The 22,908-nt window shown below is 46.6% G+C and overlaps 10 protein-coding genes across 12 annotated transcripts; 6 read left to right on the top strand and 4 right to left on the bottom strand.

Annotated features, from left to right (window-relative positions):
* The first annotated feature begins 33 nt into the window (after positions 1 to 33).
* On the top strand, positions 34 to 4,758 carry BDCG_05901 (uroporphyrin-III C-methyltransferase/precorrin-2 dehydrogenase/sirohydrochlorin ferrochelatase). Its single transcript, XM_045421607.1, has 2 exons — positions 34 to 3,086; positions 3,144 to 4,758. Exons 1-2 carry the CDS (start codon positions 2,762 to 2,764, stop codon positions 4,469 to 4,471), a joined length of 1,653 nt encoding a protein of 550 aa, XP_045277452.1. The 5' UTR covers positions 34 to 2,761; the 3' UTR covers positions 4,472 to 4,758.
* On the bottom strand, positions 196 to 947 carry BDCG_05900 (uncharacterized protein; the record flags this gene model as incomplete). The annotated part of the gene is made up of 2 exons (XM_045421606.1): positions 196 to 680; positions 737 to 947. 2 exons carry the CDS (start codon positions 945 to 947, stop codon positions 196 to 198), a joined length of 696 nt encoding a protein of 231 aa, XP_045277451.1.
* An 86-nt stretch (positions 4,759 to 4,844) lies between the features above and the next one.
* BDCG_17214 (uncharacterized protein) lies at positions 4,845 to 5,454 on the top strand (the record flags this gene model as incomplete). The annotated part of the gene is made up of 3 exons (XM_045426359.1): positions 4,845 to 4,891; positions 4,990 to 5,071; positions 5,194 to 5,454. 3 exons carry the CDS (start codon positions 4,845 to 4,847, stop codon positions 5,452 to 5,454), a joined length of 390 nt encoding a protein of 129 aa, XP_045281449.1.
* A 535-nt stretch (positions 5,455 to 5,989) lies between these two features.
* On the top strand, positions 5,990 to 8,046 carry BDCG_05902. 2 transcript variants are annotated; one of them, XM_045421609.1, is made up of 2 exons: positions 5,990 to 6,301; positions 6,596 to 8,046. In XM_045421609.1, the coding sequence occupies exon 2, from the start codon at positions 6,696 to 6,698 to the stop codon at positions 7,539 to 7,541; it is 846 nt and encodes a 281-aa protein (XP_045281450.1). In that variant the 5' UTR covers positions 5,990 to 6,301; positions 6,596 to 6,695; the 3' UTR covers positions 7,542 to 8,046. The 2 variants fall into 2 exon arrangements, with proteins under 2 accessions (XP_045281450.1, XP_045277453.1); XM_045421608.1 differs by having other exon boundaries at positions 6,094 to 6,504; positions 6,596 to 7,972.
* Positions 8,047 to 8,656: 610 nt separating this feature from the next.
* On the top strand, positions 8,657 to 10,660 carry BDCG_05903 (DNA segment Chr 2 Wayne State University 81 expressed). Its single transcript, XM_045421610.1, has 3 exons — positions 8,657 to 8,968; positions 9,050 to 9,192; positions 9,259 to 10,660. The coding sequence occupies exons 1-3, from the start codon at positions 8,954 to 8,956 to the stop codon at positions 10,241 to 10,243; spliced, it is 1,143 nt and encodes a 380-aa protein (XP_045277454.1). The 5' UTR covers positions 8,657 to 8,953; the 3' UTR covers positions 10,244 to 10,660.
* A 90-nt stretch (positions 10,661 to 10,750) lies between these two features.
* Positions 10,751 to 12,544, bottom strand: BDCG_05904 (WD repeat protein; the record flags this gene model as incomplete). Its single annotated transcript, XM_045421611.1, has 2 exons — positions 10,751 to 12,121; positions 12,194 to 12,544. 2 exons carry the CDS (start codon positions 12,542 to 12,544, stop codon positions 10,751 to 10,753), a joined length of 1,722 nt encoding a protein of 573 aa, XP_045277455.1.
* Positions 12,545 to 12,898: 354 nt separating this feature from the next.
* On the top strand, positions 12,899 to 16,258 carry BDCG_05905 (uncharacterized protein). The gene is made up of 2 exons (XM_045421612.1): positions 12,899 to 14,360; positions 14,419 to 16,258. Exons 1-2 carry the CDS (start codon positions 13,833 to 13,835, stop codon positions 15,412 to 15,414), a joined length of 1,524 nt encoding a protein of 507 aa, XP_045277456.1. The 5' UTR covers positions 12,899 to 13,832; the 3' UTR covers positions 15,415 to 16,258.
* BDCG_05906 lies at positions 15,555 to 17,988 on the bottom strand. Of its 2 annotated transcripts, XM_045421614.1 has the most exons (2): positions 17,595 to 17,988; positions 15,606 to 17,516 (listed from the first exon to the last, which is right to left on the bottom strand). In XM_045421614.1, the coding sequence occupies exon 2, from the start codon at positions 17,139 to 17,141 to the stop codon at positions 15,843 to 15,845; it is 1,299 nt and encodes a 432-aa protein (XP_045281451.1). In that variant the 5' UTR covers positions 17,142 to 17,516; positions 17,595 to 17,988; the 3' UTR covers positions 15,606 to 15,842. The 2 variants fall into 2 exon arrangements, with proteins under 2 accessions (XP_045277457.1, XP_045281451.1); XM_045421613.1 differs by having other exon boundaries at positions 15,555 to 17,988.
* BDCG_05907 (lipoyl synthase, mitochondrial) lies at positions 17,720 to 20,055 on the top strand. The gene has a single exon (XM_045421615.1). The coding sequence runs from the start codon at positions 18,158 to 18,160 to the stop codon at positions 19,448 to 19,450; it is 1,293 nt and encodes a 430-aa protein (XP_045277458.1). The 5' UTR covers positions 17,720 to 18,157; the 3' UTR covers positions 19,451 to 20,055.
* BDCG_05908 (phosphoserine phosphatase) lies at positions 19,556 to 22,137 on the bottom strand. The gene is made up of 3 exons (XM_045421616.1): positions 21,054 to 22,137; positions 20,716 to 20,973; positions 19,556 to 20,580 (listed from the first exon to the last, which is right to left on the bottom strand). The coding sequence occupies exons 1-3, from the start codon at positions 21,891 to 21,893 to the stop codon at positions 20,236 to 20,238; spliced, it is 1,443 nt and encodes a 480-aa protein (XP_045277459.1). The 5' UTR covers positions 21,894 to 22,137; the 3' UTR covers positions 19,556 to 20,235.
* Positions 22,138 to 22,908: the final 771 nt, after the last annotated feature.

Consider the following 22,908-nt stretch of genomic DNA (forward strand, 5'->3'; position numbering starts at 1 on the left):
CAATTGACCTTGCGACGAATTACAAACTCCGCACAATAATAGCACATGACCCATTTCAAATTCTTCAACTACACAAGGACTTCATCTATCAAAAATCAAAAAGCAAAAACTAAAGCAAACCACTTGCAGGCCCCTGCGAAACAAAGGAGTGACATCAACTGGCGCCCGCGCCAGGACTCCTTGAGCATCCAAAGCTCACATTGGTAGTGGCCGCATATAAAAATGGCCGGCTACATGTCTGTTCCTATGCTGGTGGATTTCCCATCCCATATCTGACACCCATTTTGCCCACTCGAATTCCCACACATTCTCCTCCTGATCGCGTTCTGCCTCTTCGGGGGTTGGCCCGAATATTACAACTGTTCTCTTCTGGGATGTCGTCCATCTCGCTTCAATACGATCAAATGTGAACCCTGCGTGATGCCGGCTCTCAAAAAATTCTTGCAGCTTATCTTCCACTTGATCGATGGCTTGTTGCTCAAGCCCACTGTAGTCGAGTAGTTGCATATTCAGGACAGTCTCTCCGACGCTCTCATGCGGTCTTTTGAGGTCTTCGAAATCCTTCTCCTTCATGGGGATTGTGAACCACTCCTTCATAGCGTACGTTGCTCTCCCTGGATATCGATATCCGTACTCCAAAAGTTCGTGCACAGACTCCATTGCAGTTGTTTCTGCGCACTCTACCAGCTAATTATTAGCCAAGCCAATACAAGGAAAGCTCTTATGCTTCGCTTACCTATTACCGCAAACATGTCAACTTCAAATGATTGATAGACCTCATCTCGAAGGTACCATATTTCCTTCGTGCCGTCTACCTCTTTCAATCTCTTAAAGAGATTTCTCCAATCCAAACTAAAATTGTCCACAATCGGATCCATCCGCCTCTCCTCAAGCCTCAGAAATGTGAGGTACACGAGTGGCTCATAGTCGTGAATGCGTGGCCCCATATTGTCAGGGTTGCGGTTAAGCCTGCGTCTTCTCGGATGGTACCTGTGTCTCCCATCAGCAATGAAACCTGTGCAAGTGTTATATGTTCCTGCGAAAATATTAATACAATTTGGGAATGATGCTCACTTGTCGAAGTTTTGATTTCGATGGGAATGTAAGTTTTCTCAAAAAGATGTAAAACGTCCAGTTTTCGGATAGATTTCCAGGCCCTCAAGTCACAACTACGCTGCTCTTCACAAATTTTACAGATTGAGTTGACCTTTTCTTTCTCTATCAATGATTGCAATGCTCTGTTATTTATGCTTCTTGCACTTCCTTGGGATTTCCCCCGACCCATACTTCCCGGTGGAGAATCTCCTCTTCGCCATTCGGTTCAACAAACAAGGCCCGTTGGTCTTCGCGTGAAAGATTTGCCTCTACTTTCATTCTCTTCTGTAACAGCCTCCCATGTCTGCTACCAAAAAAAATATGTGGGCAGGTTTGATCGAAGCCCATCAAAGAACTTCTCAAACTCCATCCCATCATCAGACATGTCGTCTTTATCTTCAGGATATTCCTCTGTTGACATCCCAAGAAATCAGCAAAAGAGTTACGATTAGTGCTGATCGACCTCCCGACAAAATAATTTCCACACGCCGAACTCCATGTCGATGCATGTGGTCAGTATTTCATTGTTGACATCCTTAGAAACAGTTAGAGATGTATAAACTAGTCTCAATTGAAATCTGGAAAGCTGATCTAACACTGAATTTTATCGCGAAACGTGACCTTGTCTTTATCTTCGGGATTCTACCTTGTTAGCTTCCTAAGAATGAGCGTGAGACTCCTAACTAGCTCTGATTGAAATCTGACCCGGGGGTAGGGGGGTCCGAAACATCAAATTCTCAGCATAAACACGAAACCACCCTTGTCACCAGGACATAACTGTTGGCTTCCATCAAAATCCATTCGAGGATGGGCAGAAGCATCCGGGATAGCTACTTTCTTTTTCCATGCACAAAGATCTGAAACGTGCGAGACATAGAACGATCACTATCAGTGTTGTTTAATTATATAGACGCTCTTTCTATGCCTCCCCTCCCTGGGTGTTACGCGCACCCTTGGACTTCTTAATATCCCGAGATATTTAAGCCAGATAAAGGATGGGAAAACCGAGGTGCCCGCCATCATTAGTCGCGGTTGATCTGACTGACCTCGGCATCTCCTTTCCCAGCACATCTCTTGCAAAAAAGGAAAATGGGGAAATAGAAGGGAAATAAAAGGTTGAGAAGAATCAGATAAGGAGGTATAAAAAACGTCCCCAAGTTGGTAACTAACTCTTCACATGACTTATTACGTAATCGCAACTACTTCGATCACGCCATCCTGAAAAGAAGAAAAAGAATAGTAGATAATCAGTGCCTAGATAGATAGAATAATTCATAATTCATATTTGATGTATTTTTTGCCTTAATATAAGACACCTCTCTGCGCCTTGTTATTTTCCACTCTTGATTGTTGAGGTTTATTACTCGTTGAAATCGTTATCTCTTGTTTTAAGCCCCTGTCTACAAGCCCTCCTCGATCGCCCCTATCAAAGTCCCCTGCCCAGGTGTGAAATACTTCTCTGAGAAAATTGTGCATATAGTTATATCCAGATATGTCGTTGATATATGCACACGGAGCTTCCTTATATTTTTAAATCTGTTGCTTCGTTTCCTTCGCCGTTCATTGTCAGAGCTTTACAGACTGCTACAGATTGCATTCTCTCTATTTCTCTGCTCAACCGGCAGTTGAAAGGTTAAAAACCACAATCAACATTTCAGCTCACATCATGAAAGACCTGCGACACGAGTCACCTGGGCCAGCTCCCATGTTAGCAGCCTTGGATGTGAAAGACCAGGTGCATCTAATCGTGGGCGCAAACCCGCTGGCAGCTGCCCGATGCACCAAGTGTCTTGACATCGGGGCAATTCCCATTGTCATTGCGCCTGAAGGTGTGGAAATTCATGCACCCCTTCTGCAGAAGATTGAGGATGGACGGGTGCGCCATATTGGAAGAGAGTTTCAAGATGAAGATTTGAAAACCCTGGGAAGAAACGAGGTGGATAATTATGTCGACGCTGTGTTTATTACTCTTGGGCCTCAGAATCCTTTGAGTAAGTTTTATTTCCTTTCTTCGCGTATATTTATATGTGTTAACGGCTCCTTTCAAGGCTCTCGCATATATCATCTTTGCCGTCGGTTAAGGATACCAGTAAATGTCTCAGATGCTCCAGATCTTTGCACATTTACACTACTCTCCACTTACTCTGATGGCCCGCTTCACATTGGCATCACGACCTCTGGCAGAGGCTGCAAATTAGCTGCCCGCATACGGCGGGAAATAGCCGCCTATCTCCCATCTGGACTCGGCGCCGCCGTTGAAACACTCGGCACAGTTAGGAGACGTATCTGGGAAGAAGACCATAGCCCAGATATAGCTCCTGAAAATCTGCCATTCGAGGCTGATGACTCGACCGCTCAGAAACATACCTTCAACTCACTCGTGACGTCTGAGGAGAGCGAGGCTGCTAAAACTCGTAGAATGCGTTGGCTGTCTCAAATATGTGAATATTGGCCGCTTCGTCGGTTAGCCTCAATCACGGGTGCTGATATGGAAGCCATACTTGGAGCTTATCGATCGACGAGCGGCACAGCCTCTTCCACGTTGGAAGACGGCCTACCTTTACCACCAAAGAAAGGAAAAATCATCCTTGCAGGATCCGGACCTGGGCACCCGGACCTTCTTACTAAAGCAACACACAACGCGATCAAAAATGCAGATCTCATCTTAGCCGACAAATTGGTTCCGGCCCCCGTGCTAGATCTTATCCCTCGACGAACGGAAGTCCATATCGCCCGGAAATTCCCTGGGAACGCCGATAAGGCGCAAGAAGAATTACTCGAAATGGGCATAACTGCCCTGCGAGCAGGTAGAACGGTGCTAAGGCTGAAGCAAGGTGACCCATATCTGTACGGCCGTGGAGCCGAAGAGTACGACTTCTTCAGAAGGGAGGGATATATTCCCGCTGTTCTTCCAGGAATCACCAGTGCATTGAGCGCGCCACTCTTTGCGGATATACCCGCGACGCACCGCGGTGTTGCCGACCAAGTATTGATATGCACTGGCACGGGGCGCAAAGGAGCAGCACCAGAGCCACCTAGCTATGTACCTACACAGACGGTGGTTTTCTTGATGGCGCTACACAGACTCTCTTCTCTCATCGAATCACTTACTAGTCGTGCTAAAGGGGACGAGAGTGCTGCGTCCCGAGTCCTATGGCCGAAGGATACCCCCTGCGCGGTGATTGAGAGAGCGTCATGCGCAGATCAAAGAGTTATACGGTCAACGCTTGAACATGTCTATTTGGCCGTTCAGGAGGAAGGATCGAGACCGCCAGGACTTCTTGTTGTTGGTGCGAGCTGCGGGGTGCTTCATCCGCTCACGAGTGCAAAATGGACAGTTGAGGATGGGTTAAGATGGAAAGATGGCTATTATTAATGAATTGGGGGCTGTCAACAAATCCTAAATGCAGAAGCCTTCTTTACTCGGGTTTTAGAGGCGCTGGGATTTGTATAGAACGATATTTTCGCATGTTCTGGACACTTGTTTGCATTTTATCGGAGGCTGTATTAGGCTGAGCTTTTCATGCTCCACTACATATCATAGAGCGCTATTGTGTTAGTTTAAAGGAATTGTTGGTCTGATGTAAATTAATAGTTCAGTAACAAGAACTTAAAATATTCCAAAAATAGACCAGTCCTCGCCAAGCACAGCAAACCAAAGACCACCTAACAGAAGCAAAACATCTCTCAACTTCCACAACGCATCCTCCACCGTGTTCAGTATGGCGAATGAAGACAAAACAGCCAGAATGTCATCTCCAAAACCCTACCTCTCAAATGGGCGTATGCTAGAAAGGTATGCGATCGCACCTCCACTGGATAAGATCTCCTCGTCGCTATCTCAATTTCGCCCTCAACTAAAAATGACACTGAAATCTAACTCTCTCATCAAAGCCCGCCGATCTCCGCCCGCATCCGCTACTTCATCGATGACCTCTACATCTTCTTCGGATTATACATCGTCAGCCTATTTGCGGTACGCCTTTTTTTTGAGCTTGCCCACCAATTGAGCATCCGATCCGTTTTTATTTTTCTCTATACTACCAATAGACATACAAACCAGAGCCTTTAACTAACCGCTTTATTCTTCTTCTCTAGTTAAATGCTTCTTCGGCCGCCCGAAGCTCCCAGTTCAATATTCAGAATATAGACAATACCCAAATCCATCGGTCTCGGTGGGGTAGTTCGCGAGGAGGTGGTGGTGGTGGTGGTGGTGGAGGCGGCGGAGGGCCAGGAGGACCAGGCGGCGGTCCTGGGAAGAGACCTGGTGGTGGCGGAGGTGGAGGGCCTACGAGGCGTATTGGGCGAGTTGATGATATTCGCGGGCCGGAGTGTGGGAGTGGAGGTTGCAGGAGGTAGGGTGACAGTTGTGAGCAAAGAGGGTGGTTTTGCGGATTGCCATAGGCGGGAAAGGAGTTACTGAGATACCTTTATATTCTGTTTTTATTTATTTCGTATCATGCCTAGGATTTAACGTGGCAGGTGAATGAATACGGTTTTCTTCCTTGCGCTCTTGATGCTTGCTTCTGCTGCGAGGAATGGACTGCATTTACGTGCCGGATTTTTCTTTTTCGGAGGTTAGGCAGAGAGGATAAGGATAATAATGTATTGTCCTCGCTGTGCTCTACTTTATCACGACTAAATAAATAAATATTCATATGTATGATTCATTATTTTTTGCCGTAGATGAGGTCTGCCCAGCGAGATATCTTTGTCGCGTTCGCAGCACAGTCAAATAACAACCACGACTTTTATCAGAAAATGCGAAGTTATGATAGTGAGGTAGTTAAACCAGTACCCGATCGGTGGCTGCTCAACATATGGCGGGCGCGGTAGAAGAACCATCCCTATTCATATAAGATTCTTCCATTTGTTCCCATGCCAAGTCTCCTGTAAATGGTCTACTTAAAGGAAGTTCCAGGAACTGATATAAATTAATTAGGGCAAGCCGTGTCACGTTCTAGAAACTGAGGGGCGTGCTAGAGAAGAGGGGTCAACCTCCTTCTTCTGCCTTGGCTATACATAATAATAGCACCCTAAACGTTGCGTCACTTGGCTTGCGGGAAATTGTCTCTTGTATTTATATTTTGCATTTGGTCAGTAAGAGGAGATTGAGAGGACCTGAAACTAATCTGGCGAAGCAAGATATTGGCTACTCGCGAGGTTGTGTCCGGCTTAGAACGACTGTTTATAGCTTGAGTTGCAGGTGTGTTTATTAGTCTCCAATGTTGGTTCCTTTCAATTATATTACTACAAGTGATGGGTCTATTGCAATTGTGCCAAAAATCTCGGGGCCGTGGCGTCTGCCTCTCTGGCATACTGTCTTGTGGATAGCGGGCTTCCTTACCTCTCCATAGTTACAGTCATAGAGACCTAGTATCACATTCTTGCCTGAGTACTTAAAATTATGTTTGTCTTCTGTCATCCCTTTGTTGTTTTTGTAGAATAACCTTAGGTAAAGTTCATATTCAATACAAACCAAGCTAATACAAGTTCACAGGTCTTCGAGAACAACCACGAAATCACGCGGAAGAGGACATGCTCAGCTTGTGTCTATGAAAAATAACATGATTCAAGTGCAACTGTCCATATAACATAAAATGGCTACTCCGGTTCCCACAACTGACTCAGAATGGAGGATTTTAATCTCTCAAACGCTAAATGCCCTCCCTGAAACAAATATAGCGAACTATCCACCCCCGACAGACCCTCAGACTTCGATCCCTCAGACAATAGACCACACCCAACTCGCACCCACTGCCACAGAAGCTCAAATCGACACGCTCTGTGCCGAAGCCATCAATTACAACTTTGCAACCGTCTGCGTACGTGCAAAATATGTCTCACGCGCTGTTGCGCGGTTGAAGGAAACTGGAATCGGCGTAGCATGTGTCATCGGTTTCCATGAGGGAACGTATAGCACAGCAGAAAAGGTTTCCGAAACCCAAAATGCAGTCAACGATGGTGCATCGGAGCTGGATATGGTTATCAATTACCCACTGCTAAAGGAAGGAAAATATACAGAGGTATATGCGGATGTCCTCGCGGTGCGCAAAGCAGCGAACCATGCTTCTGAATGTCTCAGTAACAATGCTGGCGGAAAAGTTGGCTTAAAAGTCATTCTTGAAACGTCGCAATTGAGCCGCGAGCAGGTTGTTGCGGGATGTGTGATATCCTGTCTTGCTGGGGCAGACTTTGTCAAGACTAGTACGGGTTTCAATGGGCCCGGGGCTAGCGTGGAGAATGTTGCGTTGATGAGGTCAGTCTGTGAAGCTCTTGGGAAAGAGGTTAAGGTTAAGGCTAGCGGTGGTGTGAGGACGTCGGGAGATTGTGTGCAAATGATTAGGGCTGGGGCGGAGAGGATTGGAGCCAGTGCTGGGGTGAAGATAGTGGATGAACTGACGGGAAAAGAGGGCAGTGCAACTGGAGGAGATGGGGTTTATTGAGAGGAGTTTATTGTGTGGGGAGGATGTGAGTGCGGATGGATTTTGCCTTCAGAAGTGTACTGGCTTGGCTATTGATGAAATAAAGCACTTGTGTAAATGTTCTATATGTGTTACAGGATATTGATTTTACGTTTAAGGTGAATTGGGCCATTGGATATAATATTTATCAAGCGAGCCATACAGTAACTAAGTTAATTGCTCACAGAGGCAGATGCGGACTTCACAGCATCGGGTTGTTTACCTATTGTCAAAGTGCAAAGCTCGCAATGGGCGATTTTGGTAATCAGCGCTTTGAGAGGAAATTTCATATACAGATAGAGAGTAGCCGGAGTAGAAGTAAGTCAGTCAGAAACAAAGTAGGATGGGATGTCCAGTGCTCCCAAGTAGAAGTCTGAGAAGTGGGAAAATTTCAAATTTTTAGAGAATCTTGATTTTACACACAACTTTTGAGCTTAAATTTCTCAACAATCATACATTTAAGATTCGTGCATGAATTATAGCTAAGGAGAAGAAGAATAGAAATGGATAATTAATCTATTAAAAAGATTAATAGTTAATATCAATATATACTGTTGAAAATGATATATTTCATTCTCTCTACAATTCATGTACGGAGTTTTTTATATGAGAAATGATATCATATGAGTCAGTGTTTAAAAACGTATAGTTACTCTTTAAACTGATATTTCATATTTTAAATCTAGAGATATGAAAATAAAAATTAGTTTCATTAAAAGATAATTGAATTCTCTATTACTTTACAGAGTAGACTGTGTGAGACAGTGTGACAGTGTCTAAGACCAGGACTGAACTTTCTCATGATTCTGTTGATCAGAGAGATTGGTTCTTGATCTCAAATATATATCAGAGATAGTGGTCTCATATAGTCTCGGTGAAACTACTATCTAGAAGTGATCTTAGTCATTAAATGAGATCAGTATTCATACTCTAATATTTTGATTTCTTTTTATTGTTTTAAATCACTTTAAATATCATAAAGTGTTATCAAAAATCATTACTTTTTCAAATTTTTAAAATAAATACAAATGAACCTTTCATCAAAAGTTTTGATTAGCACTAAGAATTTAAGCTGTAAAATACTGTTATCATATAAATTTTTGGTGGCTTGACAAAAGTAGTCTAGTGCCACGGTGGCTGGCCGCGCAGAACAAGAGGTCTGAGTCTGAGATAAACTTTACTCAAGATAGCTTCTTCACCTCTTGCAGAAAAACGCAAATTTGCCAAACTTTTTAGGAAAAGTGAAAAGTACTTTTAATTCTCAGGGGTCCTTTTTTATCTATCTACTACTAAATTATCTCTCGCCTCCGGGCCGGGCTGTGGATAAATCTTAATCTGCGCTCAACCAGACAATAATCAACCCCATAAATTTTGAAAGGACTTGGGAGCTGGTTATGCATAAATCAAAGGTATGGATGGGGAAGAAACATGCCTAAAGCTCAATGTGCTCGCCCTCAATTACATATCCTAATTTCATGTGAAATTTACAGAAACGAAAGACTGTTCACGAACAGCCTTCCGAACCTAACGGCGGCATTGAGGTTGATACTTCGAAACCCACAGCTGTATTTACCCCCCGCGGAGGAAGATCACAAACATTGAGCATCGCTCTTCCGGGGAGCATCATTGCAAAGTAAGCCTTTCGCACCGTTCATCGAACGGACGTAAGGAGGACATGCGCTGACAAAGAGTCAACCAGCGCCCAATCGCACGACCAAAAAACATTCCTAGCAGGTTCAATCGCCCGTGCGCTGGCAGTATTCTGCGTCGATGAGGTCGTAATATTCGACGACGATGCCCGCCAAACACGATCCAAACCCTACCATAATGCAAACGAAGATGAATACACTGCCTACTCCGACCCTTCACATTTCCTCGCACACGTCCTCTCCTACCTAGAAACCCCGCCCTATCTCCGAAAATACCTATTCCCCATGCATAGAAATCTCCGAACGGCGGGAACATTACCGAGCTTGGATATGCCGCATCACATACGAGCAAATGAATGGTGTGAATATCGAGAGGGCGTTACTGTCTCGGCTAGCGAGGAGCAAGCGGATGCTAGAACGGCTAGGGAATATGGCAATACGAACCATGAAAGAAAGAAAGGAAAGAAAAATAAGGAAAAGAAAGGACAGGGCTCATCAACTTCTTATACGTTGGTTAATACAGGTCTTCCAGAGAAATCTCGCGTGCCTCATATCCCTGCGCCGGAAAATACGCGAGTAACTGTCAAGTTCGGGGCATCAAAAGATCCATCAGAAGTTGCTGAGGTGGTATCACCTGTTACACCGCGGGAAGAAATGGGTTACTACTGGGGGTATTCGGTGAGACGATGCTCCTCGCTTTCTACCGTGTTTACCGAATGCCCCTTTGAAGGTGGGTATGATTTGTCTTTTGGGACATCGGAACGGGGTGCCCCGTTATCCGATGTCATTGCAGGACATGTGCCCAAGTCTGAACATCTCATTATTGTATTTGGTGGTGTAGCAGGTCTTGAAGCTGCGGTAAAGGCAGATAAAGAGTTGCAGGAAAAGGGCCTGAAACCGAGTGAGGCTGAGAAGATGTTTGATTATTGGATCAATGTGGTTCCGGGCCAGGGAAGTCGGACCATCAGGACGGAGGAGGCAGTTTGGCTAGGTTTAATGGGGCTGAAGGGTGTGGTTGAAGGTAATGTTTCTTAGGTGCTGCTCGTTTGATACTAGTCAGGCTTTGGGAATATTGCGGGAAGTTGTTGTGCAATCATTCCGGAAGAAGTGAGGCTGGCTCTAGATACCCCTTGCAGATATATTGAAAAAGTTTTATGCGATCTGTGGCCTCGCTGGTGTTGATGAACGATCTGTTAATTAGACATTAAAGCAAAACTCATGGTTTCATATGCTCGTAGTTGTCCATAGTTCGTGGAGAGAGTATCAATCCACCATTTGAGTTCGCTAGCTAGACGATAGATATGATGATTTTTAGGTGAAAGGAGCCCAACAGAATATGTGGTCCATCGCCTTGCCCAAAAATTGTATCTCAAAATATATTAACCCAACATGAATTAAGATGGGAAACTCCGGAACCCCTATTTCCAGCACCCCCTTTTTGTAGCAAAACACGTGACATTGAAAGCAAAATGTTACCTTCCCATGATATCGTTAGGAGCCAAAAGTAAAGCTCCACTCCAGGTAGGTGTATAAAAAGCACATTTAATCATCGCCACTACTCATAATGTCTGCGTCGCTCGTATCTTCTTCGTCCTTAGCTTCCATTTTTCGCATGACCGCATCTCCATTCTCCCCTTTCTTCTCAGCCTCAAACCATGCCTTCCTACGTTTGAGCGCACGTTCTTCCTGCCGCGCTTGCTTCTCTAGCCTGGCCTGTTTTGCCTTTTGCTGTCTCTCATAGAGCTCGTTGTTTTTATCTTCTAGACTGGCGATATGTTGCCGGAGTTTTACCAGCTCCTCAACGCTGGCTCTAGTTGCTAATTCTTGGAGGGAACCCTGTTTCTTCAAATGTGCGATTTCTTCCTCCAGCGATTGAACTTTGGAAGTATCTAGGTTTTCTCGAGCCGCAGGTTGAGATATTTGACCGTTCGTTGTCGAGCTGGTGGTGCCAGCTTCAAGGGCAGAAAGCTCAGCTAGCCCTTCTGATATCAAGGATGGAGGGAAAAGCGGATGGGTTAGCGCTTCTGAGAACTCATCTGTTGGTTGGGAGTTGTCTAGATGCAGTGGACCGGTGAGGTGAGCTTGGAAAGTGTATGTCGCTGGAATAACGTCTCCAAGTTGTGCCGAATTTGAAAGGGCATGATCATAGCGTGGTTTGACAATATTGTGGATAGTTAATCTGGTCGACTCGCTGCTCTCTTGGACGAAGCCAGTCGGCGCCAGCATCTGCAGGTTGGTTACGGGACAACCATAAGTGGTTAGGGTCGAGGCATATCTTCCCTTGGCGATATCCCAGCATACAATTGCTCCGCCCTTGTGACCTGATAGAAGTGTCATTCCATCATATGAGAGCGTGAGGCATTGTGCTGCGCCCAGATCAAGGTTGGGTGGAAGCCATCGCTCATTTGCTGAGAGCTGTGAGGGGGTGGACTGTTGGCTACTGTCGTGAAGTACGTTTTGGATCGAAGGCGTTTTGAAGAAATATATTATTTGAACGCTACCATCGTCATATCCGACATAACATGCACGGTCTGCGGGGTCCACAGCCGAGCACAGCGGGGTTGCTGGCAAGAGGAATGTGCGTAATAGTTTTCCGGTTCGGTATTCCCATACAATGGCGGTATTGTCACGGGACGTAGAAATCGCAACATTATTCTTGCTACAGCTATGGCCAACCGCAAGGCTCGTAATTGGTGCTCTATGGTGAGAAAATGTCCGGAGCGGGGAATTGGATTGTGTTTGTGTCTGGGAGCTGGATGAACGAGAGAAGGAGGTTAAAAGAGGGATCGCCCAGACATGGATATTTGAATCTTCCGAACCAGACAAAATGAAATTGTTGGTTGGGTCTACGATCAACGAAGTAACGGGTTGTAAATGGGAGGCTGTTGTCGATATTTGGCGCCCTGTGCATGTCTACAAGAAAAAGTTAGGGACCAAATAATGAGAGCTTTGGAGCAAAAAGGCTTCAACAGGACGCTCACTAACCTCCCACACAATAATCCTCCCGCCTTCCGTACCCAGGACTAGCAATCCGGGTTCGCTTAATCCTCCTGCTAATGTGAGACTTCGAATTCGCTCCGGAAAAGGTACGGTCGCTTCCTGATTATTCTTCTCCCGGCTGTACACATGAACGACCGCTTTGCCGGCTTGTGACGCGAATATGTGTGAACTACCCACAGCCAAGCAATTGGAATCAGTGGAGCTCTTCTTAAAAGTTAGACGAAGTGATTGCGCCGGCTGAAATTCATGGAGGCATATCCCAGCATCCTTGAGCGCGGGCGAGATTTGTTGGTTGTTGGACGTTAGGAACGACGCAACAAAGCTCTCGGAGAGCATTTAGGATTGAAAGGAGGTTTCCGCTCCTGAAAGAATATCTCCGGGACTATAATTTCCCAGTTGTTGATCCCCTTGAATCCGTCTTCTCGTAGATTATATATACAGTAGTGTAGTACTATGTATGCTGAACATATATGCTCAATGGATTTTTTTTTTCAAATAATGGCAGAGTTCTGTTTGTCCTGTTTGCTTGCAGGATCTCTTATCAGATGCCGGATCATCTATTAGCCGAGATAAGCAACCAACCAACCTTGTTCCCAATCAGGCAAAAACCAACCTCAATCACAACTTTGTCAAAGAGATTTCCAACAACTCGCCAAATAGCTTTCTTTCTTTCACTTTTATCCCCGGCAGCTGGTTGTGTCAAACTGCCCTGCTCTTTGTTTATTAAAAGCCCACTGTTGCCATTCTGCGACGGTCCAACGGGCAATGCCGCTTGGCTGTTGACTTTCTCTCCTGAGTTTATGGGCCTTCAGGGGCCAAAGGTAGACAGGGGATTGAAATGAAATCTTAGGAATATGATTGAAACTTTGTGGGGAATTAACCAATTTTCAGCAGTGGCGGTGTTTATGGTACCTGCACCGGCCCCAGGAACACCTCTAGTAACACTCTAACGTCTCTCCACTTTTCCAGTGTGCGGTCACGATCTTGATGTTGGCAATATTAATGGGCAAGCCTAGGCGGTTTTAGCGGCATCGGCTGGCAAGTCATCGCATCATCACTCAACCCGTTCCTGACAGCCTTATAGATAGCTGTCCTGGTTCTTCATTTATTTCAGGATTTCAAATTGCAATAGTTCCCCTGGCTTTTGGCCACTATTGTTTCTATCCTTCTAGCTCACACTTTTTTTTTCCCTTTTAAAAATGTTTTTCTTTATAACCTAAACGCAGCGGTGGTGGTGCCGTTGATTTGTATTGTTTCAACTTATGCTCGCTCAAAGTTGGGAACGTAGTTTGGCGAAGGTGTGCTGTGAACTGAACTTATTGGCTTTCGTTTAGCCATGCCAACCGTTTGCACTTGTTGGTTTTATTTTCATTCAACAGATGTGGCATACAGAAACGTTCCCTTTTGGCGTCATATTTATTAGGACTCGGAAGTCTCAGCTATGATGAACCTGGAAGGTCCGCTAACTTATTAGGAGAAGTGCTCTTCGGCTTCTTTCCCATCAACTTATCTCTTCTTACAACCCAGCGGATACCCCAGGCGATTGTCTAATTATTATCTTCACCCCGTCAGTTTGGATAATAACATTTAAGCATTCAATTAATGTCCAGTTGGCGCATAGCGTATGGATACACTGGAGTCTCACTTATCTGTGCCGACGTTTCTGCAACCCGGATCACGACGCGCCCTTACCCGACAGCCAATTTCCAACTGCATCGGGCTAACTTCTCCGTTGGCGAAGTCCGATTGCCTTCCAATGCGAGGAACCATGGGCGGAACGTTTGTTCCTTATTTGGACGCTCGTCATAGTGAAGAATATTCTCCTGGAGTCCCACACGAAAGCTTTGATCCCCCCGCCAGCCGTAGTTGTTCAAACGGCTCTACCAAGATTGTCACGCCTGAACAACCTCGAAACGAGCAACCATCCTCTCAACCTCTCCAACCGTCTGCTACATTTTCCAGAAGAATCTCCAGCCCTCCAATCAAAGCATTCGCGACTGAAGAATATTGGCATTTTGGGGAGTTTATCAGCGCACATTACGGGAATATTGATACTCATGAGCCGCTTAAAGCTAAGAAGCGAAAGTGCCAAATCGTGCAGTGTAGATACCATGGCTCATCGGAAAATTTAAGTGAATCAGCCGAGATTGCGGTGAGATTCCAGTGAATTTAATCCACACAAGCTGCTCATGCACTAACGCAAATTACAGAAACCTATAAGGATCAGCGTAGCGAAGCCCAAATTGATCACAATCCCGAAATCCTTTACCCGTCGCGCTACTTCACATGTCAAGTCTGATGCGAATGAATTTGCACATGAGTTTCCCAATTTTGAGCAACTGTCATCTGAACCAAGTACCTTGAGCCTTTCGTCGCGCGGTGAACAGTCTTACACTTCTTGTGATGACAGCGGCTACGCGACCCAAGGATCTTACGGCTCTACTGGTGACATAACCCCATCACCTCTGGGCGACAGGTCGGCAGATGTCTCCCGGAGCCTATTAGGGCGGCGATTGAGTTTCAAGAACCAAATTCCCCGATGGATACAGAAAAAGTCCTCATTGCGGAAGAGTGAATCCGTATTCGGGAGTACCAAAGGAAGCTGTTCATCACCCTCTACTCCCACGGGTTCCAAATTTCCCTTGGACTCTCCGGCAATCCCAAGCAAAGACAAGAAACCCGTGAAGGCAACATCCTGGAGTGTAGGATGGGTAATTGATCACCTCGAAACCTCAATAATGCAAAACCCTCAATCAGACTTAACCCTCTCGTCGCCAGTCATTATATTTGTGCGCTCGACGACAGAAAAAGCCCTCCTACACCCGTTTCAGGATATTTTTCCGACAGCATCTATCGAGAAACTCAGTTCGCTGTGCGCTGCTTTCATTGCTCAGATATACCTGTCTGCGCTGGGAACATATGAGAATACGAACAGCAACCCAATCTCTACCGGAGTCGTCGCGGATGGTATCTCGGACAAAGCACGGACAAGATTAGGGCTTCATCTATCAAAAGCCTCACAGTTACGTATAAAAGAACGTCTTTTACGAAGGAGAAGTGCTGATATCCACGCCCGTCTAGATAAAATTGTGGATTCGATTCTGATGGATTTATGTGGGACTTCCGATTCTGGCCTGAAAAGGGCGCTTATGTCCCTTGTTCAGCTCCTTGAGGGCAACAAAAGTTCAGACTCATCTTGGCCTTAGGTTTTAGGCGTAGTTCATGGCAGTTATGGGTACTGCCGTGTCCAGTTACTTGTTTTTTGTCTGTATTCATATCTATGCGGCTTTTACCCTTTCGTGTGATTACAGCGTATGTTACCAAAGCTTGTGTCGGTTCCTTATTTCGAAAGATAATGAGCGGAGTATCCCAATATTTATATGTATAATATCAGTTAGTTTGGCTCAGCAATATAGACTTCATTACGTAGAGCAACGACCTAGATATTGTGCGATTAGAAAAGAATCCGTTTTAGGTGGGAAGAGGAGGAGTATTTAATGGCAAAATGGAAACACGACAAGACGGCTTAAAATTACACGGAACAAACCAGCAACGAGAGTAAATCTTAGGAAAAAAGGAGGGCCACAAAAAGACAATGACTGAAACTAAAAATTTCCCTCTTCCTCCGAGGTCCCTAAATGTTTTTCTTTCTCTTGTCACTGCCAGGTTGCTTGCCGGCACCACCAAACGCTTTCTTCAGCACCATGGTGAATCCGTCCCATAGATCCACCACAAACAACCACCAACCCCTTATCCTTGCCGCCATCAATAAAATGCCGATCATCCTCCGCGAAAATAGTTCCGCGTCATCAAAATCATGTGCGTAAAATTCCCAAATGGCTATCTCCCTTACCTCCATTCCACCCCCGCCGCCAACTTTCGCTTCAGATTGCCGCCCACCATTCGCAGCATTCGTGGGAAGATCGTATATATCCTCCATATTAGGGATGCCCTTCATCCCACCCACACCTGGGATTCGTTCCTCTTCCCTTTCCGATCTGCCACTGGGACTGGGCCCAGATAAAGGGGACCTAACCCGGAGCTTTGGCGCGATGACAACGCTGCGTCCTACGCACCTAGGATCGGCCACGAAGCGCGTCGCCGCATCACAGACATGATTAATATCCGTCAGTGCGACGCCAGATAAGATTGCTTTGCCGCCAACGCCGATAATGGGTGTCTCGGTAAAATAAGGACAGAGCATGTTTACGCGTATCCCATCTCTCAGAGGGGTTGTGGCGCGCAGGGAGCGGAAAAGACCCATCACACCGTGTTTAGAGATGCAGTAAGGGGCTTGGGAGGGTAGAGGCAGGATACTTGCCACGGAGCCTAGGAGGAGTATGTGTCTGTCCCTTTCCGTGTTTGCTGGAAGGTGAGTAGTAAATTCTGAAGATGCCGGGGAGCATGGCGTCGATCCTGGGTTGCGGGGCAAGTAGAATAAAGCTAGGTGAGTGGTATATAGGGTTCCGGTCAGATTTACGTCGATAGTGGAGAATCTCGGAGCGGGTGGGTTGGGATCATTAAGGTAGTCTACTGGTGGCTCTTCGAAATATTTAGACTCTTTCATTTTGTTGATGCCCGCGTTGGCTACGACTGTATCGATCCCGCCATGCGGACTAAGTTTCACAGCTTCACGGAAAAACTCGACTTGGGACTCCCAGGAGGTTACGTCCAGGGGCAAGAAGTGTAAATTTGGGTTTTTGGTTTCTTCGCGAACCCGTTTGACGAGTTGGTTCCCCGATGCCGTGTTGATGTCACCCATTATCACTGTTGCGCCTTCGGCAGCCCAACGGGAGAAAAATGCGGCGCCAAATCCGGACGCGCCACCAGTAAGCAGAATTGTTTTGCCGCGGATGAAGTCCAGCGGGGTTGGGCTATTGAAATCCATTGCGCGAGGATGGAACGCCGACGGCCATGGGGATGTGGTAGACATGGCTAGTTTAAAGGTCTTGAATGAAATATTTTAATCGAAATAAGATGGGAGTTATAGCAATTCTCACAAATGCAGGATAGAAATCAAAAAAAAAAATCGTCGTATTTTGACCATCGGAAGAATATTCCAAGAAAACACACAAAGTATTACAGAGAAGTAGGAGAATCAACCAAGCAACAATGGCGTATATTTTTCCCAAAGTTCATCCGCGCCTGTGAGGAGAGGGATATAATAAATAAGCCTGAGTGCAGCCCAATGTCCGCTTCGGAATTTGTTTCGATGCTCACACGCGTTCCTTCGAATCAGGACCTTTCTCGGATGGGATGTTTCACGGAGACATTTGTTGGATGCCCAACGTACGTGCCTGGAAGCGTACTACATTCAGCTAGTCAGAAAAAATGTGACTGAGCACCGCCGTGATTTGTTGAGAGCTGCGTGAAGAATTGAACGAACTGCCTATCCTATCAGCCGCAAAGTTGCTCCGTGGTTAGCGTGTTAGCCTTCGTCTGGTGCACGCCCAGCCCAGACTCCGGTCTCTTGCTTTGGTAGCTACTCCGTAGTCGTCATCGTGACTGACTGGGTGGGATCTGGTCGTCTGCCCATCAAAGACGCCTCCGAATTTCTCTGCTTCATATTGATTTCTTATCTCTCGCAAGAAACGTGCTTGCGCATGCCGTTGGTAGTAGGGTAAAATGAAATAAATAAAGGGGTTCGTTCCTGGTTTGCATTCAAGCTTCTTCTTAGGGCACAGGGGCTCACGTGTATCTTGGGTTTGCTTACTAATCCGGCTGCCGGCTCACGTTATTCCGTGTATCCAATCAGGTCGATCGCGATGGGTAATGGCGGCTTTCTATGGTTAAAATAAAAACTTGCTGACAAGTTCGTATCAGACATTGCATCTATATATATGATATAGATAGACCATGCTTCAGTCGATCTTCTGCCTTCAGAACCCCAGTGTATCCTTGCCTGATTAAAATCCGGCGTGGTGTTTGGCACAACCTGCGACCTTCGCCATGGCAGCCTCCACCGGCAAGCTCCGAACTCTCTTCTCCGCCCATTCTTCCCTCTCCGCCCGTCCCTCCTCCGCCCTACCTGCCCTCCGCTTAACTATCCTGAGATCCTATGCAACGACCACTCCCCCTGACTCCTCCATATCCGATCCCTCCAATTCTTCCACCACAGTCAAGCGCCCACCGACAGCTTTCAAAGACAAACTAAATGCCGGCCCTGCATTCTCCGACTTCGTCTCTGGCAAAAAGGACGAGCCTCTAGACCCCGCCGAAGCATATGCCCTGAAAACAGCCCTTGTAGGACCAGCTGGCAGAAAGAAAGAAATAACCCGCCTCCCCTCCTGGCTCAAGACGCCCATTCCAGACTCTTCGAACTACAAGCGCATCAAGAACGATCTCCGGGGCCTAAACCTGCACACCGTCTGCGAGGAAGCCCGATGCCCCAACATCTCCGATTGTTGGGGCGGCAGCTCCAAGTCTGCAGCCACGGCTACAATAATGCTCATGGGCGACACCTGTACGCGCGGCTGTCGCTTCTGCAGTGTGAAAACATCCAATAAGCCGCCTCCGCTCGATCCACACGAGCCAGAAAACACGGCTGAGGCCCTCTCGCGCTGGGGGCTGGGATATGTCGTGCTGACAAGCGTTGATCGGGATGACCTTGCGGATGGCGGCGCGAGACATTTCGCAGAGACGGTGCTGAAAATCAAGCAGAAGGCGCCGAATATTCTCGTCGAGTGCTTGACGGGCGATTACGCTGGGGATCTCGAGATGGTGGCCCTCGTGGCCAATTCGGGACTGGACGTGTACGCGCACAATGTCGAGACGGTCGAGGCGCTGACGCCATTTGTCCGTGATCGGCGGGCGACATTCCAGCAGAGCCTACGTGTATTAAAGGCGGCCAAGGCGACGAAACCGGAGCTCATTACGAAGACTTCTCTCATGCTGGGTCTGGGTGAGACGGAGGCACAGCTATGGGATACTCTGCGGGCGCTGAGGGCTATCGACGTTGATGTCGTTACGTTCGGACAGTACATGAGACCGACCAAGAGACACATGGCGGTCCATGAATACGTGAGGCCGGATGTGTTTGATATGTGGAAGGAGCGGGCGCTTGAGATGGGTTTCTTGTATTGTGCATCTGGTCCGTTGGTGAGGAGTAGTTATAAGGCGGGCGAGGCGTTCATTGAGAATGTGTTGAAGAAAAAGAGGGGTAAGAATGTTGGAAGTGCGAGTGGGAAGGGGACGACGAGTGAGAATGTGGAGAAGCTGGTTGCGGGGGAGGCCGTGAGATGATTTATTATTTGTTTTAACTCCTCGATAAGGCTATTTATGTTTGTGGGAATTGTGAGGCCTGTCTGGGCTTTTTAACACGCGACATCTACATACGTAGTTTGGACCGATGGGGTTGCTTCTTGGTCTTTGGCGTTTTGGTATTTTCCCCTCTAGTTTCATACAGACCACGACCTGTCAATTTTTTTGTTTTCTGTTTAGATGTATAACATGTCTTGGGAACGGCATGAGATTTCAACAAATCTCACTCAGAAAGTTAACCGGGGAATCAACCAAGCCCATTTCGTTCTTGACTGGTTGCTAGATTTTAAAAGCGTGTGTGATTTTCCTCACCCCCATCCGCAAACATCCTCCTTAAGTGGTATCAATATCTAGAACCCGACATTACCTAGGAATACAGGAAGGGAATATTTCGCATGGCGAGACTGGTGACAAGATAATCCGGTTATATATACTGCGGGGCGTGAAGTGAAGACTTCAAAGTATGAGAAACATGAGAATGCTTCCAAAGCGCCCTGGAAAATCCAGAGCCCGTGGCGCAAGATTCGCCCGCATATGACCGATGCTCAAAATTCCCAAAATCTATTAATATATTGACATGTACACTATATGCTCATATGGGCCATTGTAAAAGTATATGCAAGTAATATCCAAAAATCTACAAAGAACGTAATGGGTCCAACCGGATCCACGGAGGCATATGAACACAGCGTCAGTCACCCTTACCCTTTATATATGTCGGTTGAGGTTAGATCCAAAATACAGGTGTTTTGAAAGCCTTCGTTAAATTAAGCTACCTCTCTCTTTTCCGCTTTCCCAGCCTCAATCAGTTCGTTGATCTCCTCTTCCCGCAACCCAAGCAAATACAAAACATCCACCAACGAAGTCCCATTAAGTCTAGTCGGCGCTTCCAGTTGCACGTTGCTCTTCGCCCTCCACGCAACGCCCAACCAAGCCTCTTTCAGCATAAGGAGGTCATTCGCGCCATCGCCAACGGCCAGTGTTTGCGCGATAGAAATGCCATTGTCAGCAGCGAGAGTGCGGAGCAAGTGCCGCTTTCGCGCGGCGTCAACGATTGGGTAATCTGGCACGAGCTTGCCGGTGAGGGTTTGTGTAGTAGCGTCGATTTCGAGCTGTATTAGAAATGGAGTGTAAGGTGTCAGATTTGTATTCTTATTATCATTTTCTTTTCTTTTTTTTTTTTTTTTTTAAAAAAAAAAAAGGAGTAGGGGGGCTAGTTTCACAAAACTAGAGGGGTTCACTCGTACGTGATTGGCAAAGGCGTAGTCTAGCCCCAATTCACCAGCCAGCCATTCTGCGAGGGGTTGGAAACCGCCGCTCAGAACTGCCAGTTTGTATCCGAGAGTTTTCAGGGCGCCGCAGAGTTCACGGGCACCGGGTGCGATGGTAATGATGGACTTGAGTTTTTCGAAGACGTCTGCAGGCACGCCCTTTAGGAGTCTCACGCGCGCTTCCAAGGAGGCTGAGAAGTCAAGTTCGCCGTTCATCGCACGAGCAGTTATTTCCTAAAATTACATTGCAGGACGGTATAAATATCTCATACTGCCCACATTATTCATTATTGAATCTGGGGTTTGGAACGTACCGAAACCTCCTTCTCCACGCCAATGAACCGGGCAATTTCATCAATGACTTCCTGTTCGATCAGGGTACTGTCCATGTCAAAGACAGCTAACCGCTTATGTCTTCGAAACACGCTTTCCTTCTGCATGACAACTTCCACATTCCATTCCCGCTCAAATCGCCATATATTCTCGTGTTTCCGCATATCCTCGAAGGATAGGTACTCCGGGTTTGGAGGAGGGCAGATTGTCACTTCTACCACTCGCGGCTGATCCTCTTTATCCAAACAGCGATGCGAGCTGCTCATCCGCTGGTAGGGAGTGGGCATGTCCTCCATCACTTGCAAGAAATTTGTCAGACATAGTTGCGAGACATATGGGCCGTATAGATGATCTAACGGCTCTGGTTCAAGGGCTGGTGGTTCTCGAGGAAGCTGTTCAACGTCTAATGTGGGAGCCGAACCTGGCGCAACGGTTGGAACGGGGAGCTGGTCTGAGGGTTTGGTTTGAGAGGAGGATGAATCGGGATGGATATGAGGATGAACTGGATCGGACGCCGCCTTGTAAAAGATCGTAGCAACGGTTTTAGGAGTATTTGGAGGGAGAGAGCTTAATGACTCGTTGAAGATGCTGTGCACAATTCCGCTTTCCTTGATCGAGCCACTCTGCTCATTGGCGGGGTAGCCAGTGAGGGGCATCGGGGAGGTGAGGGTCTCATGAGGACCCCGGAGGATGCTCCGTATAGTTGGGGGCTTGTGCGAAGAGGGTTTATACTGCTGATGATCCTGTATAAAGGATCCACCGGAGAGAGAGCTATGTCGTAACACAGGGCGGCCCCCGCGGACAGGAGGAGTGTCGGACATTGAATGCTGAGAGAAAAACGCGCGAAGGTATTGGAGGTGCAAGCTTTAAGAAGCGAAACCTTGCTCATAAAGCTGTAAGTCACTGCCAGCAATCCACTGAGGTGTATATGCCTTGATACTCGACAGCATTCATAAGTTCGGACGGGCGCAGCTGTTCACTCTACAATTGACCTGATATTCTATAGCTTAATGAATCTTTCATCTTCGTTCAAGAAGGTAGCGTAGCGGGGGAGATCAATGTTGGGATTACATCAGCAAAAAGAAAAAAAAAAAAAAAAAAAAAAAGCGGTTGTTCCCAGGTTGCCACGGTGATCACGTGCCTGTAAATGCCAAGCATTAAGTTGTGCAAGCTGAGTCATATGTCACGTGATTAGTATTTCCGAACTGGGAAGTGTTCTGCCCTAACCTACCTCTACTTACTTCAACTCATCTTCCCTTTATATCTGGAATTATCATGAAACATTCTGCGCGTGTAAGGTTTCTTGACTTCTCATTCATCTTCTTCCCAGAACTGATGAATATATGGAATAGAAATAGTTTATATTCCATTTGATGTTTGGGCCTTGAGAACTTTGGAACTTCTTATTATTATTAAATTAATTTGAGTTTTTTGCAACTGACAAACCAACCATGCTTGGCGAAATTGCAAGGCGCAGATTGCGTGATTTGCATCAACCATGAGCAAATTCCCCCCTGCGTTACTGTGATACTGCGATACTGCGATACTGCGTTACTGCGGAGTATTAAATTCTTCTTCTTCTTCCTCTTCTTCTTCTTCTCGCGCGGTGGCAGACTAGACTGGCAGCCCACTCACTGGTGACAGTGGTGAGATTCGTCGCCCGGATTGCGCCAGAATAGCGAATTGTCCGCAGCCTGTACGGTACGGTACGGGATGTACTGGATGCCCTGGATGCGATGATGCGATTTGGGGGCTGTCTATCTATCCTGTCCTGTCCTGTGCTGTGCTGTGCTGTGCTGTGCTGGACTGCAAAGGAAAGGAAAAGGTTAGGAAAAG

The sequence above is a fragment of the Blastomyces dermatitidis genome, assembly GCF_000003525.1.
Source record: "Blastomyces dermatitidis ER-3 genomic scaffold supercont1.6, whole genome shotgun sequence".
Classification (NCBI taxonomy): domain Eukaryota; kingdom Fungi; phylum Ascomycota; class Eurotiomycetes; order Onygenales; family Ajellomycetaceae; genus Blastomyces; species Blastomyces dermatitidis.

What these genes read in the sequence shown, in the direction of transcription:
- BDCG_05903 (XM_045421610.1), top strand. An exon ending in CCGGGGAGCATCATTGCAAA is followed by an intron (nt 9,193 to 9,258) that starts GTAAGCCTTTCG and finishes AGAGTCAACCAG; the next exon opens with CGCCCAATCGCACGACCAAA.
- BDCG_05908 (XM_045421616.1), bottom strand. Translation starts at nt 21,893, where the DNA reads ATGTCCGACACTCCTCCTGTCCGCGGGGGCCGCCCTGTGTTACGACAT. An exon ending in GCGTGGAGAAGGAGGTTTCG is followed by an intron (nt 20,974 to 21,053) that starts GTACGTTCCAAA and finishes ATGTAATTTTAG; the next exon opens with GAAATAACTGCTCGTGCGAT. An exon ending in ACTACGCCTTTGCCAATCAC is followed by an intron (nt 20,581 to 20,715) that starts GTACGAGTGAAC and finishes TTTCTAATACAG; the next exon opens with CTCGAAATCGACGCTACTAC.
- BDCG_05902 (XM_045421609.1), top strand. Translation starts at nt 6,696, where the DNA reads ATGGCTACTCCGGTTCCCACAACTGACTCAGAATGGAGGATTTTAATC.
- BDCG_05907 (XM_045421615.1), top strand. Translation starts at nt 18,158, where the DNA reads ATGGCAGCCTCCACCGGCAAGCTCCGAACTCTCTTCTCCGCCCATTCT.
- BDCG_05905 (XM_045421612.1), top strand. Translation starts at nt 13,833, where the DNA reads ATGGATACACTGGAGTCTCACTTATCTGTGCCGACGTTTCTGCAACCC. An exon ending in GTGAATCAGCCGAGATTGCG is followed by an intron (nt 14,361 to 14,418) that starts GTGAGATTCCAG and finishes CGCAAATTACAG; the next exon opens with AAACCTATAAGGATCAGCGT.
- BDCG_05901 (XM_045421607.1), top strand. Translation starts at nt 2,762, where the DNA reads ATGAAAGACCTGCGACACGAGTCACCTGGGCCAGCTCCCATGTTAGCA. An exon ending in TGGGCCTCAGAATCCTTTGA is followed by an intron (nt 3,087 to 3,143) that starts GTAAGTTTTATT and finishes GCTCCTTTCAAG; the next exon opens with GCTCTCGCATATATCATCTT.
- BDCG_05906 (XM_045421613.1), bottom strand. Translation starts at nt 17,141, where the DNA reads ATGTCTACCACATCCCCATGGCCGTCGGCGTTCCATCCTCGCGCAATG.